General features: G+C 29.3%; 1 protein-coding gene across 12 annotated transcripts in view; it reads left to right on the top strand.

Moving 5' to 3' along the window:
* LOC145255736 (extended synaptotagmin-1-like) overlaps positions 1 to 17,722 on the top strand; it is an 888,623-nt gene that overhangs the window by 136,072 nt on the left and 734,829 nt on the right. For all 12 annotated transcript variants that reach the window (XR_013863897.1, XM_080114367.1, XM_080114365.1 and 9 more), the window contains exon 2: positions 3,911 to 3,996. Coding sequence is in view for 11 of the 12 variants with exons in the window: in XM_080114367.1 (XP_079970493.1) it covers positions 3,911 to 3,996 (86 nt within the window). In the remaining variant the exon portion in view is untranslated. The remainder of the gene's footprint in view (positions 1 to 3,910; positions 3,997 to 17,722) is intronic.

The following is a 17,722-nucleotide window of genomic DNA, read 5'->3' as shown; positions in this document are numbered from 1 at the left end:
TCTGTGGAAGGGAGGAGCTTAGAGCTTATTAAGTAAATTAAGTTTTTTTTTTCTGTGGAAGGGAGGAGCTTAGAGCTTATTAAGTAAATTAAGTTTTTTTTTTCTGTGGAAGGGAGGAGCTTAGAGCTTATTAAGTAAATTAAGTTTTTTTTTTCTGTGGAAGGGAGGAGCTTAGAGCTTATTAAGTAAATTAAGTTTTTTTTTTCTGTGGAAGGGAGGAGCTTAGAGCTTATTAAGTAAATTAAGTTTTTTTTTTAAATTTTATTTTATTTATTTTTTTAGAGTCACCACTCATCAAAGCCCGAAGGCCACTCAAGGATAAGAGTTAATGAATGTAGGGTGGTGGTGTAATAATCATTAATGGTGTGGGTTGGGTAAAATTTGATTATTTATGGGGACGTCTCAACACGAACTTGTTTACCTTGGATTTGGAGGCTACCATATTGTATTCAACCGGGAAGCAGGCCAGCGGAACAGTATTTCAAAGGCGGTCAGTTCTGGAAAAGAAGCTTTGTTCATAGAATCTGTTTAGATTTAGAGACAGATACAGTGGAGGAAATCATATGTAGTTGTTGCAGATAGTCTAATAGTTTTTGTGAAAGTTTGGCAAGGGGAACCATAGATTAGAGTTCAGTCAAGCACTTGCAGGGCTCTATGGACAAATTTATCTTTAGTTGACCTTTGACAACTAAATGTTTTCGTTTACTAGCCGAATAGAAAAGTTACTAGCCAAACCCACATGATTTTTAGAATATGACATCTTCTTATGTGACAAGTATGTACATCAACATTTTTCTGTGTTTTTTTTTGTGTGTTTTTTTTTTTTAAATAAGTGTTATTCTAAATATACAACAAATTTTATGTTGATACTTGAAAGTATAAACATTCTAATTTCTTCAAATTTTTTTTAACAGCCTCCGTTAAAAAAAAGAAGTGTATTGTTCTATTAAACATTTATTGTTTAAATATTGTAACTTCGTTCGTTTTATTAAAAAAAAAAAAAAAAAAAGTTGAAAAGATATTTTTCACTCCGCTTTGGAAGATTGTCAGTGAAAGAAATACAATCCCTAAAAGATAAGCATTTCATTATTTCTAGACGCCATTTTAAAAAAAATCACTTGCATATGCGACTGTTTCACTCACAATGTAGAGCCCTGACTTGCCATGAAAATAGTGATAGAGCAGAGACAGGCTTGCAATGTCTCTTCTGTGGGAAAGCGATTGCAGGGAAGAAAAAAGGGCATCACCTACTAGGTTTTGAAAGTGGTTTTGAACTCTGTCAAGATAGGATAGGGTTCGCTGAGCAGCTCCTGCCCAAATATGGCAACAGTACTCCATTTTAGGGTAAACATGGTTCTTATACAGATAGAGGATTGCATCGGCAGTGAGATTCTTATTGGAGTGGTAGTGATTCAACCATTTTTCCAGTGATCTTGGCAACAGATTTGATTTCAGATCTGGAGTGAAGGTCAGTCCCAGAAGCTTGTCAAGACATGGGGTTTCAGAGTCATTCATTTCAATTGGGGCATGATGCAGGTTAGATTGATTATGATGAAAGGAGAAAAGCTTGGTTTTTGATGCATTAAAATTAACCAACCAATTTTTTTCCCCATTGCACCACATTTTCAAGAAGACAGGGAATCAGAAAGACTTTGATCATGGTTGGCCTTTGAAGTGTCACCATAGATTGTGCTGTTGTCTGCATAAATGTCTATGATAAATATATAAATATCTAAGAATGTGATTTCGGAGATCATTGATAAAGATCAGAAACAGGGTTGGATCCAGGATGGAACCCTGAGGGATGCCAGCATTAATACAATGTGTTTCTGATTTCTGCCTTTGAGTGACTACTCTTCTGAGCTTGTCAGAGAGAAAGGATTTAATAATTGAGAGGACATTTCCAGCTGTTCCATAGCTGGCGATCTTGTGAAATAGACATTTATGCCACACTATGTAAAGCCTTTGATATGTCTAGAAATGAAGCCCTTGTCGAAATTCACTAATCCTGTGTTATATAACGATTAGTACATCAGCTGTAGATCTCGTAGAACGGAAACCATATTGCATGTCACTGAGCAGGTTATTTTTGCTGAGGTGGTTGACCATTTTTCTGTGTATCACAGTTTCTAGCAACTTATTCATGATACACAGGAGACTGATTGGTGTGTACTGAGAGAGATGACTAAACTTTGGAATTTTTAAATACTGAGCAGATTGAAGTTTTCTTGGGAAGCATTTCTCTTTAAGACAACGTTCAAACAGCTTCGTAAATATGGGAGCTAGTTCCGGTTGAAGCTTTTTGAGCACTATGACTGGAATGGTGTCGGGACCAGTAGCTTTACTGGAATCAAGGTTTTTGATAAGCTTGGCAACATCACGTACAAAAATTTGTATGTTACTTAGTGTGTTTTCAGTCACAGAAGGGAATATGGGGGTTAGGTAACCCTGATTGCAAAGGGTAGAATTTGCTGCAAAGTTCTTGGCAAAGTTTTGCTTTTTCAGATGGTGACAAGATTACCATGGGTCCATTGATGATGGTAAGGATAGAAGACACGTTTCTGTTCAGGACCGTTTGTTATTTGCCAAAACTGGTGGGAATCAAGCTGCTGCTCAGCTACTTTAAACTTGACATATAGAGCATATAAAGCGCTTGCATTTTTTTTATTGCTCTTTTAAAATGGTTGCTGGCAGTCCTAAAGGTGGCTTTGGTTTCACAACATCTATTATGCTGGAAGCAATAGAAATACTTAATAATTTTTTCACTCTTTTTGTGTGTTAGTGCACCTTTTTTCATGAAAATGACAGATAAACCATATCCTTGACAGGATCATAAGCAAACTTAAGCCTGGGCCTGGTGTTGCCACATGCACAAAAATATGATTAATGCTACATATCTAAGAGAGCAGTGGAGAGAGCTATAGAAAGAAGTTAATTTTGTCTTTCTTAAAAAAAAATTAACCGATTTTGCAAATTCACCTTTTCCTGATTCATACAATCTATTCCAGGTCAATGAGTGGTTAGAGTTGCATGTTTTCATACAATAGCTTATATATCCTGTCTGTTTGTGACCATCTTATAGCTTTAGAGATAGACCCTCCATAATCATAACTATTTGGAAAGTACGTTACTCAGCATACTTGGATAAGCTAGACTTCGGAATTCTCTTCCTGCTACCTGCTTCCCTGGCTGTACTGATATGCAGAAGTTTAAATGTAATGTAAACCAACATCTTGTTAATCTTTCTTAGGCATGATCCTAAATAGTAGCTCCTTACATCCAAGGAATGAATGTGAGTAAAAAAACAAAAAGTATATTTCATTTTGATTAAAAAGGCCATAATACCGAGTTGAACAACTAATTGCATCTATAACTTCCCTATTTACTCTAAAAGTATTTTATTCGGGATACTTATATAATTTTTTTTGATCAAATAATAATATTAAGGAGTCTTTATTCATACTGGACCTTCATAGAAAGCATAATATAAAAAAAAAAAAAAAAAAATTCTCCTATGGTGTTGGTGGCTGGACATGATGGGAGTTTACAATGAAATGATATACAAAAGCATAATTATTTCTAACTTCTAAATTAAATAATTTTTTAAAATTTACTTTTGATAATCTGAAAATAATGCTTAATCAATAAGTAATCGCATGAATTAAAAGTAAAACAAATGCTTTAATCAGAAATTGAATTAACTTTTTGTGCATCGATCATTGCAGTAAAATTTTATCCTTTTTACAGCCATCGCCATCCAGACAATTTCAAAATTGTCTTAATGCTATGAATAGTAGTTCTTTGTTTTATTGAATTAGTCAAGATTTTTGTTGGTGAATGTTCTGTATATTTTTTTTTTATATACCTATCATGTTTTGTTACTTATATAATTTTTTTTGTTTCATTCCAGGTGGGTCTTCAGCTCATCATCTATCCAAGATCTTGTCAAAAGGAGGTTAAATGAACGGATGCTAAATATAAAACCTCATTTTCTCAGTAAGTAATCTTGTTTTTATATAGTCTTACTCCTTTGTAAACGTACCTCTAAAATTTTTATATTAATAAAGTGAAGTACATTTTTCTCATACCATTTAATCAGCATAGGAAAATAACAGAACACTTCCTATGATAAACTGTTCCATTAAGGAAAGTAGGCAAGATTCTCAAGCATGTTTCTAGAAAATCTGCATTTTAATCATCCTTATTCAATATTTATATTAAATCCATCCTTATGTATTCTACCAAACACATCTTTCAAAGAGAAGATAGCATCAACTTTCACCCATTACTATCATCATGTCCTAATTTTCTATTGTTTAAAAAGTATATAAATTCTGGAAACCCCAATATCAACTCCGAAAAACAACTGTTCAACATCCACATGGATTTTTGCTTTATTAATGTTTTAGAAATTTTTATATTCTCCCTAGAGTGTAATATCTACGATTTGAAAATGCTCGTCATCTCTACCTTTTATTTTGAGCAAGTTTAAAAAAAAAAAATGGTTTCCAGTGTTTGTTGTCTTTTTCATATAAATAAAGCAAAACTGAATCTGATCAAATCAACTCGCTGGCTTTCATGGCCGGCACATCTTGAAGGCAATCAGCTTTGATCAATGTGGGGAATATCCTTCATATCAGACAATTGCTATTCATTTGAGAGCTCCCCCTTTTTCGGGGGAGCTTGGTTTCCCCAACATCATGGGGAAACAAATAAATGAAACAGCGGAAAGCTGAACTGGCCAACGTTCATTTCTGCACTTGCATATTCACTTAGCAAGTCAAGTTCTTGGTTGGCATCGATAAATTTGAATGCTTTTCACTTCCTATGGCTTTGTAGTGGAGCAGTAAAAGTTCACGTTTCCTTTCACTTTTTCGCTTTCGCGTCACGAGTTTGAGCCTGCCTGACTACTGACACTTTTTTTCTTTTACACCTCCAAACACCCGGGTACCACCGCGAGTCTATAATATAAATCTCACTTGTCTGTTTAAATGTATGTATGTTTGTATGTCTGCCTAAAACTTTTGACAAAGATGACGGATTTTCACGAGATTGATATCATTTTGAAATTCGACCCTTCGGATGACAAATTTTCAAAATTGGCCAAAAACATTAATCCCTTCACCCTCAACTGGGGGCACTTTTCTACAAGGAGGGGTCGCTTTTTTTCACTGATATTTTTGAAAGTCATCTCCTCTTTTCGATTGACTGGCCTTGATTTAAACCTTCACCACTTCCAGTTTGGCAATGGACGCAACGGCAAAGACATCACATTTTTTTGTTCACATTCTTTTCTTCCGTTGCAGTACTGGTTCGAGCCTGCCTGCCTACTGATACCTTTTTTTTTTTTTTTTTTTTTCTCAACACACACCTCCAAACACCCGGGAAACACCAGGCACCTGGGCTAGTCCTAAATAATTCACAATTGTATTCTGGATATTGCCTGCACTGAGGATTGAACCATCAGCCATCAAAAAAAGTGTAACTTACAACTGAATTTTACTAAGTGGACTGCTTCCTTTGTTCCAGCTTATTTGATTCCTTGGTCTAGTGATCCTCATCAATTCATTATTTTTTCATACTTCATTATAATATGCTTATCTGTGCATTTTTTCCAGTTAGCCTGTACATACAGGTCACTTGCCACTGGTATTTAACAATGCCGACTCAGAGGTGTAGTTGGAGATTGTGCACCTCCTGCTACAAAAATTTCATGCATAGGTACCCCCATTCATGAGTATCCATAGTCTGTCAAAGGCTGAAGGAGCCTGTTGTGTGGTAATACAGTTTCCTAATGTTATGTAATTGGGAACACAGGAAATTTTCTGTTTGTCGATCTATCTATATATCTATGTGTATTATCGATATATCTATTGATCTAGTTGTCTATCTTGATCTATCTAACTGGCGCGAAAAACAAGAAATGAGATGTGAAAACGTTTTGATAAAAGTTGTCAAAGCATTATTGAGCTATAAAATGGACAAGTTTCATCTAAAAATAGCGGACCAGAAATATGTGTATGTGATCATGTGTTCCAGTTAGCTAGGACGTCAAGAGAAGATGGTCTGAAAGGGGTCTTCTCTCAAAGGGGGGGGGAGCATCTCAGACGTGGGATGTGTAAGAACTAGTTACCGAACTATAGGTCATCGATTGCTCCTATGCTAGAAGTTATGCCTGGGAGTGAATAAACTATATAAAAATACACAGCATCTTGGTATCTCTGTTGAAACATCTTCATTTACACAGAACCTTTTCCTCAAGAATTGCTAAAAATCTTCCATAGGCTGACGGCAGAATCAGGTATACCATGTTTATATATTTGTGATATATGTCAACACACACATTAAATGCAACATTATTAACGATCATGGAAGAGTTAAAGAAAAATGTTAAGAAATCACACGCAGCCGCACCAGCCGCACCTTGACTGCAACAAAATAACTTGGGGTTCAGATAGTGGAGAGCCACTTTGGACACTAGTAACAATGACACGTACACACATTCAGATGAATCCTTTGTCACATACATACCCAGTATGTCCATGCAGTGTATATACAACATACGCCATGTTAGTACCCACATTATTCCAGTAGCTTCTTTCCAAGAATTGCAACCTTGTGGAACTCTTTCTTGCTGACCATGTTCTTTGCCTTGTTCTTTTCAAGACTAAGGCAAATAGGTATTACTCGTTTTTGTGATAATCATCTTTCATACTTAACTTTTCACATGAAGTAGTTTAATGTCTTGTCCAGAGTTATTTCCTTTAAAAATGTATATTATCATTCTTACAAGCTTTTAAGTTTCTATGTGTTATAGCCTAAAAGTAGCAAATACGGAAGTACACACTTTTTTATTAGTATAGATAACATATAATATAGATACATACATATTAGTATAGATAATAACATATAATATAGGTACATACATATTAGTATAGGTAATAATATATAATATAGGTACATACATATTAGTATAGATAATAACATATAATATAGGTACATACATATTAGTATAGATAATAACATATAATATAGATACATACATATTAGTATAGGTAATAATATATAATATAGATACATACATATTAGTATAGGTAATAACATATAATATAGGTACATACATATTAGTATAGGTAATAATATATAATATAGATACATACATATTAGTATAGATAATAACATATAATATAGGTACATACATATTAGTATAGGTAATAATCTATATATATAAAAATGTAACTCTTGGTTCGATCGCAATTAATAGTCTAAAAAACCACTAGACGGATGGCTTCCACGTTTTGGTATAATATGTTTACTATATCCATGTGTGTTTTTATATATTTCTTTTTAATTATAACATTATACTTAATGTTTCTATGATAAATAGGTGGTTTTCTTTGTACCGATAGGTCATTTTTTTTTATTTAGGGACAATTATTTATTACCGCTTTCTGTCACGTGACCAGTGTTTCCAATTTAGCGGTTTTCCTGCTAGATCTGAAGATTTCGTTTGCAATCTAGCGGGGAATTCTAGAAAATCTGGAGATATTTCGCACCCACACACCCACAATTTTAGATTAAAAAATAAAAAAAGCGCTTGAAAATACTTTAAAACATAAAATAAACTCATTCATGTAAGTAAAAAAAAAGTAGCATTTATTGCCTTTGGTAACAATTATTTATTGATTATTTGTTTTGTTTTTCACCTTTTTTTCGGCTAACCATTCTTAAATCTCGCTATAAAATCGATTTTTCCACGTACATTTTCGGTGGGGGTGTATTCCGCCCTCCGAAGTTTATTTTAAAATATGATCTAAGCAATCCCGCTTAATTATTGAAGTATTTAATCGAAAATTGTAAAAAGCAAGAAACAACAGCAAAAAAAAAAAAAAAACTTATACTAATACAGTGAATTTAATTATCCACCAACCTAAATACTTTTAACATGCTAAAACAAAGTTTTTTTTGTTTTTTTTTATTTTTCTAATTTCAAAATATGTTGCACGATTATTGTGGTGTTTAATTTGCAGTATATTTCAATTTAACTTTTATTATAAAAAGTTTGAGTTTATAATTTGTTTCTTGCAAAAAAAAAAAAAAAAATACCCTCTCTGAAAAAAACAGGTAAAACTAGCTGATAAAATATATAAGCCTTCTGGGGAGCTAACCGCTTCAATATAATTCCAGAAACATATAGTAAGAAAAAACGGAACATTTTATATATTGAATATACTATATTTCTAATTTTTTTAGTGTAGGAAGTTAAAATATGGAGTTTTTTTTTTTGGGGGGGGGGGTAATTAGCGATTTTTAAAAATTTCAGATGATAAAAGTTCAAAATCTAGCGATTTTCTGGACATTTCTTTCTCCTGACCTCGTGGGTTTTTTTAAATGTCAGAAAAGGATATTTTGGTCTCACAGGCTTAATGTAAACATAATGTGTTTACAATATCGGTAAATTTTCAATGGGTTTAATCACATGATTATTGATAATGTAACCATGTGATTGAAATTTGATTTAAATCAACCGCACGTGGTCGCTTTGCTATCAAATATTCATCGAAAAATGGTAGGTACACACAAAATGAATGCCGACGCTCAAAGTGTATAAACATTTTGACTCCTGCCTTTACTTAAAAATTCACCAAAAATCAGGAAATTAACCAATTTTAATGAAAATTGCAGTATTTTTCAAATAATGATCGCAGAATATAATGAACTAATTATTTTTACTTAACTCTTAGTGAAAATTTTATTTTGTTTAAACAAAAAATACCTTTACTAAAGTTATGGTTTTCAGTAGTAAATAAAAAACGCAAGAATTTATTTTTGCTTTTTTTATATAAATAAAGCATTGTAATTTGTAACAATAAAAAATAATTTTTACGGGAACATTCCAAAAAAAGCTCCTAAAGTCCGTATTAATGAATTCAAAGAAAAATAAATTTCTCACATACTATCAGGAAATAAAAGATTCAATTAGATTCCTATTTCAGTCACCTAAATTATTTAGGGTGAAATGAGTTTAGGAATTTATAGCCAAACGTAAATATTTTTTTGTTGCTTAAAAAAAAATAGCATTAATACAGTAAGTTAGGTAAAATTTGCATAGAATGCTCTGCTTTATGGTTGTTGTAAAAATGGAATGGAAATTTGAATTTCGTTCCCTTTTAAATTCGGTACATTTTTACATTACGTCCAACTCATCGTTCACATTCGACATGTCAACTTTTATAGCTTTTCGGGTATGCTGGCAAGGTTAGGGGTGTCTATTCCGAAAGCCGTTCTAACATGGGTAGAATGGGAGGTGTATCAGAAATTTTGTGAAAAATAGTGAATAATTCCACCCCGTCTTTCCGAGCTTATAACTCCTCGAAAAATGTAACTCAAGCGCTAATTTTTTTTTCAATTAAAGGAGCAAGGACCAAGGTTTCATTAAAAAAACAAAAAAAAAACAATGTGGTTTTTAAAAAAAAAAAAAAGATTTTAAACTTCGGACTTTACAGGTAAATTTCAAAAAACACTACTTTTTTGTTTTAAATTTGAATATATTATTTATTGACCTTTTCTCTTCAATTTGTGATATATAACACTTTGGTGAGTAAATTAATTATTTACTTTTTAATAGACATTTCAAAATGGGAGGCGTGAATTATTCGACCACCTGTCTTTCCAAGCTTATAACTACTCGAAAAATGTAATTTTTTTCAATTAAAGGAGCAAGGACCAAGGTTTCATTAAAAAAAAAAACAAAAGAAAAAACAACGTGGTTTAAAAAAAAAAACTTCAAACTTTACAGGTAAATTTCTAAAAAACACCTACTTTTTTTGTTTTAAATTTGAATATATTATTCATTGATCTTTTCTCTTCAATTTCTGATATATAAAACTTTGGTGTGTAAATTAATTATTTACTTTTTAATAGACACTTGAAAATGGGGGGGGCGTGAATGTAAAAAAAAAAACGCTTGTCTAAAATATTATATTCGGTTTATTGGAATTTAACATATAATGCTCATCTCAAAAAAAAAAAAAAAAAAAAAAAAAATGAATTCCAATTAAGGAATAATATATATATATATACCAATCGGTACGGACCCGACTATGGAAGATCAGATAATAAATAAACGTGGATTTATAAGATCAAAGAATCCAACCTTGATCGCCCTTCGGGGCCCGTGGCGCAGTTGATAGAGACGTTGAATCTCTACGGTTCCAGATGAACATTGTCTGAAGATAGCGGTTTCAATCCCACCCAAAGCGTGCCAGAGGTAATTGGTCAAAAATGTGGTGAGACGACAACAACTACGGATGGCAGTGATGGCTGAGAATGCAGTTAGGAGATTCGAAGTTCCTATCCGTCGCGGTTACCACCTGACGAAGGCGAGAGGAAGTTGGCCGAAACGATGTGAACCAATAAAAAGATCCAAAAACAACAACTAATAAAGATGAGACTAATAGTCTGAAACAAAAATAAAAAATTAATAGATACATACATATTAGTATAGGTAAAAATATATAATATAGATACATACATATTAGTATAGATAATAATATATAATATAGATACATACATATTGTGATAATATAGATACATACATATTAGTATACATAATATACATAATACATATACATAATATATAATACAGGTAATATATAATATAGATACATATTAGTATAGATAATAATATATAGATACATACATATTGTGATAATATATAATATAAATATAGATACATACATATTAGTATAGGTAATAATAAATAATATAGATACATATTAGTATAGATAATAATATACAATGTAGATAATATATAGATACATACATATTAGTATAGATAGTAATATATAATATAGATACATACAAAATAATTTGATGTTTTACAAAAGTCTTCTAATACACCATCCAATAAATTGCAGAACGAACTAATAAAACAATTTTTCGGCAAAATTTGATTTTATTCACAAACATAGTTTATTCTAGTATGATAGATTTCCTTGCTTTTAACATTTTATTATTATTTTTTTTTTTTTATAAAACGATTTGTTTTTTGGCTTCAAAACCTCTTTTTCTGGATCATTGTTTTGAGGTCTGGAAATGGCCAGTAGTCACTTGAGGCCAGATCTGGAAAATAGGTGAAAGAGCAATTTGAAGTGCAATTCATGTCGTTTTTTGCCAGTGTTGACCAAATTCATTATCTTGGTGAAAGAGCACATTTTCTTTTTATTTGTGACTGTTTTCTGGCAATTTTTTCAAATGCACCAATATTCAATTTTTCTTTTCTCAAGATAACGAACAAAATATCTTGCAGATCCAAAAATATGCAGATATTACCTTCTGATATTTGTTTCTTTGTATCACTTTCATCTGCTGCTATCCACTCGTCTGACTGCTTATTTCATTCTGGAGTGAGGTGGTGAGTCCATGTTTCATTCACTGTCACATATTGATGCAACAATACCTTTTTGTTGCATTAGAACAGTTGCACAAACCACTAGGAATGACTGACATGTTGTTTAAATTCAGATTTTTCTATTGTTTTGAAAAATAATTGTCATTTGGAAACTAATAATTTAATTAGGCTTTTATTTTATTAAAATTAGTGGTGCCATCTTATATTAGGACATTTTGGATGATGATATTTTAGATTTGGTATTTTAAAAAGTCAAATGTCATATTCTGTTTTTTTTAATAAGCAAAATGTTCTTAAATGTTTTCTTGGGTGGAGTTTCTAATGTTATCTCTTTGAAAAAAATATCTCCTGGGTGTGTACGTGCTTACACACACATGTGAATACACAGTTAATGTTATCAGTGTATATATTTGATTTTTAGAGTTTACAAAAGGCTTTAAATCTTCTAGATAAATTCTTAAATATCAAATTTACCTTCTTTGACATTTCCAAAATGTCATGGTGCAACTTTATTTCAATAAAGTGAATGTTGGAAATGTAGAATTTTTAGTGCTATGATACGCAGATTCTCTGTGATTAAATGCCACCTAAAATTATCCAAGTGCCTTTTATTTTAGGTTATTTACATTACTTTGTTACAATATAGGATTATAGAAAAGGAAATAAAAGAAATTCAGTTGTTAGAATTAGTTTTTTTTGTACATTAAAATCTTGAAGTAATTAATTTCTTTTCTTACTTGGAAATGTAAATTACTAAATTCATTGTGTAATATATGTTACATTACCCTGTAACGTTTCCATATGGGAATATGTCTATGTCTGACTATGTCTAAGGAATGGTTTATGTAGGAGCCATTCACTCCATATTTCCTCTTACCTCATTGATGAAATTCGATTTTTATTCTTAATCTTCATACTACTGTACCAACTCTTTCATATCTAATCTCTTTTCTGTTTTCTGCACATATATCACATATCCAAGATTGACAGATGAGAACATTGCATCATATGTTGATATAATCAGGAACAATAATTACATTTTACAAAATGTAAATATTGGGTCGCTTGAAGACTGCAAAAAAATAAAAAATTAACAAAGACCATTCTTTGATTGTTCATTCAGCATGTAAAGTTTTTTTGTACATTCAAATATAGATTCATGTATGCATGTAGGCAGCTTATACTTCTTTTGTGTTGGAAGAAAACTACAACAAATGCAAGCATGCAAAGAGGAGTCCTCTCTTTTTTTTTCTTGCTGACAATTGTTGTAGCTCCTTACGCTATCTGGATTTTGGTAGAGTACACATTGGTATCCCTCCTTCACTTGGGTGCTTTATTGTCATTGTTTTTGTGGTTACTCAATCTTTTTTACATCTTAGTATGTTCTTCCTTACCTTGACTAACACTATTATGGTTAGCAATAATATTATTAGCAATAATATTATTAGCAATAATATTATTAGCAATAATATTATTAGCAATAATATGATTAGCAATAATATGATTAGCAATAATATGATTAGCAATAATATTATTAGCAATAATATGATTAGCAATAATATTATTAGCAATAATATGATTAGCAATAATATGATTAGCAATAATATGATTAGCAATAATATGATTAGCAATAATATGATTAGCAATAATATTATTAGCAATAATATGATTAGCAATAATATGATTAGCAATAATATGATTAGCAATAATATGATTAGCAATAATATGATTAGCAATAATATGATTAGCAATAATATGATTAGCAATAATATGATTAGCAATAATATGATTAGCAATAATATGATTAGCTATAATATGATTAGCTATAATATGATTAGCAATAATATTATTAGCAATAATATTATTAGCAATAAACAAAAAAAAACTGAAATTGCTTAAAATATCTCAGTAATGCCATTCATGGAAAGAGCTTGGTGATCTAAGAAAAGATCTGAAATGTTTAACATTTGACTAAAAATTAGAAAGTTCTGACTATTTTTCGGCCTCACACATTTGAATATTTTTCCCTCTTTAAGACTATTTGGATTTTATCGCATTTTTTAAAGTACTTTTTTAGTAAAAATGCTAGATCTTTGTTAAAACATAAGATTAAGCTATGAAATTTGCCATATAAATATATTTTTGTGAAAAGAATCTGAAAATGGCACTGAAATAATCTCCAGACATAAATGGTTTCCAAGTTATCTGGAGTAAATGCACATAACTATATTGCAATACTATAAAACTTCCATGCATAAAAAAAAGTTGAATTATAATGTATTTTATGTACAATTGTTGTGAAGAAGCACATGATCAAAAAGACCACCTACCATATGTTTCATGTGTGATCATAGGATTAGGAAGGACTGTAGTATATGCCACAAACAATTTTAGCTTGAAAAAACAAAAGGCATGCTCTCTTTGCTACTGACATGTGTAAATGAGAAGACTACACAAGAGGAGCAACTTCTTTCATGGAGAAGGATGTGATAAGCCAACACGATCACATGAAGTGGCAAGCCTTAATAAGCATAAAAGGAACAAAACTTTAAAGGTAAAAAAATTAGTATTTTGCATATGTCTGATCTGTGAATATTCATCGATTCATTTACAGGTGTGAAAAACTTGACTACCACCCCACTTTGACAAGAATTCTAGATTACCGAACAATATTGTGATAGATTGACATTGTGGAAGAAGAAAAATTACTGTCAGAGAAAAGAATCAAACTTAAAGTTTGTTTCACTCCAAATTAAAAATTTCTTATTGTGAAAAAAATGTGATCACTGATATGCTTCAGTGGAAACAAAAATGCAATGGTGCAAGAGAAGAAAGAAAAATATTAGCAGCAGCTGGTATAAGTGAAAGTTAGTGAGGATGTTAAGACACACATTATTATGTGTGTCTTAACATCCTCACTAACTGTCACTTATACAACAACAGCTGGTATAAGAAGAGGGAGAAAGATGACGATAAAGCTGACCTGTGAGAAAATAAAAAGAAAGCTAATTAGGAGAAGGGAGGAAGAAATAGAAAATAACAATCAAACAACAATAACAAAAGAAATAGAAAATAACAATCAAACAACAATAACAAAAGAAATAGAAAATAACAATCAAACAACAATAACAAAAGAAATAGAAAATAACAATCAAACAACAATAACAAAAGAAATAGAAAATAACAATCAAACAACAATAACAAAAGAAATAGAAAATAACAATCAAACAACAATAACAAAAGAAATAGAAAATAACAATCAAACAACAATAACAAAAGAAATAGAAAATAACAATCAAACAACAATAACAAAAGAAATAGAAAATAACAATCAAACAACAATAACAAAAGAAATAGAAAATAACAATCAAACAACAATAACAAAAGAAATAGAAAATAACAATCAAACAACAATAACAAAAGAAATAGAAAATAACAATCAAACAACAATAACAAAAGAAATAGAAAATAACAATCAAACAACAATAACAAAAGAAATAGAAAATAACAATCAAACAACAATAACAAAAGAAATAGAAAATAACAATCAAACAACAATAACAAAAGAAATAGAAAATAACAATCAAACAACAATAACAAAAGAAATAGAAAATAACAATCAAACAACAATAACAAAAGAAATAGAAAATAACAATCAAACAACAATAACAAAAGAAATAGAAAATAACAATCAAACAACAATAACAAAAGAAATAGAAAATAACAATCAAACAACAATAACAAAAGAAATAGAAAATAACAATCAAACAACAATAACAAAAGAAATAGAAAATAACAATCAAACAACAATAACAAAAGAAATAGAAAATAACAATCAAACAACAATAACAAAAGAAATAGAAAATAACAATCAAACAACAATAACAAAAGAAATAGAAAATAACAATCAAACAACAATAACAAAAGAAATAGAAAATAACAATCAAACAACAATAACAAAAGAAATAGAAAATAACAATCAAACAACAATAACAAAAGAAATAGAAAATAACAATCAAACAACAATAACAAAAGAAATAGAAAATAACAATCAAACAACAATAACAAAAGAAATAGAAAATAACAATCAAACAACAATAACAAAAGAAATAGAAAATAACAATCAAACAACAATAACAGAAGAAATAGAAAATAACAATCAAACAACAATAACAAAAGAAATAGAAAATAACAATCAAACAACAATAACAAAAGAAATAGAAAATAACAATCAAACAACAATAACAAAAGAAATAGAAAATAACAATCAAACAACAATAACAGAAGAAATAGAAAATAACAATCAAACAACAATAACAAAAGAAATAGAAAATAACAATCAAACAACAATAACAAAAGAAATAGAAAATAACAATCAAACAACAATAACAAAAGAAATAGAAAATAACAATCAAACAACAATAACAAAAGAAATAGAAAATAACAATCAAACAGCAATAACAATAGAAATAGAAAATAACAATCAAACAACAATAACAAAAGAAATAGAAAATAACAATCAAACAACAATAACAAAAGAAATAGAAAATAACAATCAAACAACAATAACAAAAGAAATAGAAAATAACAATCAAACAACAATAACTAAAGAAATAGAAAATAACAATCAAACAACAATAACAAAAGAAATAGAAAATAACAATCAAACAACAATAACAAAAGAAATAGAAAATAACAATCAAACAACAATAACAAAAGAAATAGAAAATAACAATCAAACAACAATAACAAAAGAAATAGAAAATAACAATCAAACAACAATAACAAAAGAAATAGAAAATAACAATCAAACAACAATAACAAAAGAAATAGAAAATAACAATCAAACAACAATAACAAAAGAAATAGAAAATAACAATCAAACAACAATAACAAAAGAAATAGAAAATAACAATCAAACAACAATAACAGAAGAAATAGAAAATAACAATCAAACAACAATAACAAAAGAAATAGAAAATAACAATCAAACAACAATAACAAAAGAAATAGAAAATAACAATCAAACAACAATAACAAAAGAAATAGAAAATAACAATCAAACAACAATAACAAAAGAAATAGAAAATAACAATCAAACAACAATAACAGAAGAAATAGAAAATAACAATCAAACAACAATAACAGAAGAAATAGAAAATAACAATCAAACAACAATAACAAAAGAAATAGAAAATAACAATCAAACAACAATAACAAAAGAAATAGAAAATAACAATCAAACAGCAATAACAAAAGAAATAGAAAATAACAATCAAACAACAATAACAAAAGAAATAGAAAATAACAATCAAACAACAATAACAAAAGAAATAGAAAATAACAATCAAACAACAATAACAAAAGAAATAGAAAATAACAATCAAACAACAATAACAAAAGAAATAGAAAATAACAATCAAACAACAATAACAAAAGAAATAGAAAATAACAATCAAACAACAATAACAAAAGAAATAGAAAATAACAATCAAACAACAATAACAAAAGAAATAGAAAATAACAATCAAACAACAATAACAAAAGAAATAGAAAATAACAATCAAACAACAATAACAAAAGAAATAGAAAATAACAATCAAACAACAATAACAAAAGAAATAGAAAATAACAATCAAACAACAATAACAGAAGAAATAGAAAATAACAATCAAACAACAATAACAAAAGAAATAGAAAATAACAATCAAACAACAATAACAAAAGAAATAGAAAATAACAATCAAACAACAATAACAAAAGAAATAGAAAATATCAATCAAACAACAATAACAAAAGAAATAGAAAATAACAATCAAACAACAATAACAAAAGAAATAGAAAATAACAATCAAACAACAATAACAAAAGAAATAGAAAATAACAATCAAACAACAATAACAAAAGAAATAGAAAATAACAATCAAACAGCAATAACAAAAGAAATAGAAAATAACAATCAAACAACAATAACAAAAGAAATAGAAAATAACAATCAAACAACAATAACAAAAGAAATAGAAAATAACAATCAAACAACAATAACAAAAGAAATAGAAAATAACAATCAAACAACAATAACAAAAGAAATAGAAAATAACAATCAAACAACAATAACAAAAGAAATAGAAAATAACAATCAAACAACAATAACAAAAGAAATAGAAAATAACAATCAAACAACAATAACAAAAGAAATAGAAAATAACAATCAAACAACAATAACAAAAGAAATAGAAAATAACAATCAAACAACAATAACAAAAGAAATAGAAAATAACAATCAAACAACAATAACAGAAGAAATAG

Source organism: Euprymna scolopes, chromosome 31 (genome assembly GCF_053919585.1).
Source record: "Euprymna scolopes isolate OS-2025 chromosome 31, ASM5391958v1, whole genome shotgun sequence".
NCBI lineage: Eukaryota > Metazoa > Mollusca > Cephalopoda > Sepiida > Sepiolidae > Euprymna > Euprymna scolopes.
The sequence above is the reverse complement of the archived record's forward strand: the minus strand, read 5'-3'. Positions and strand labels throughout refer to the sequence as shown.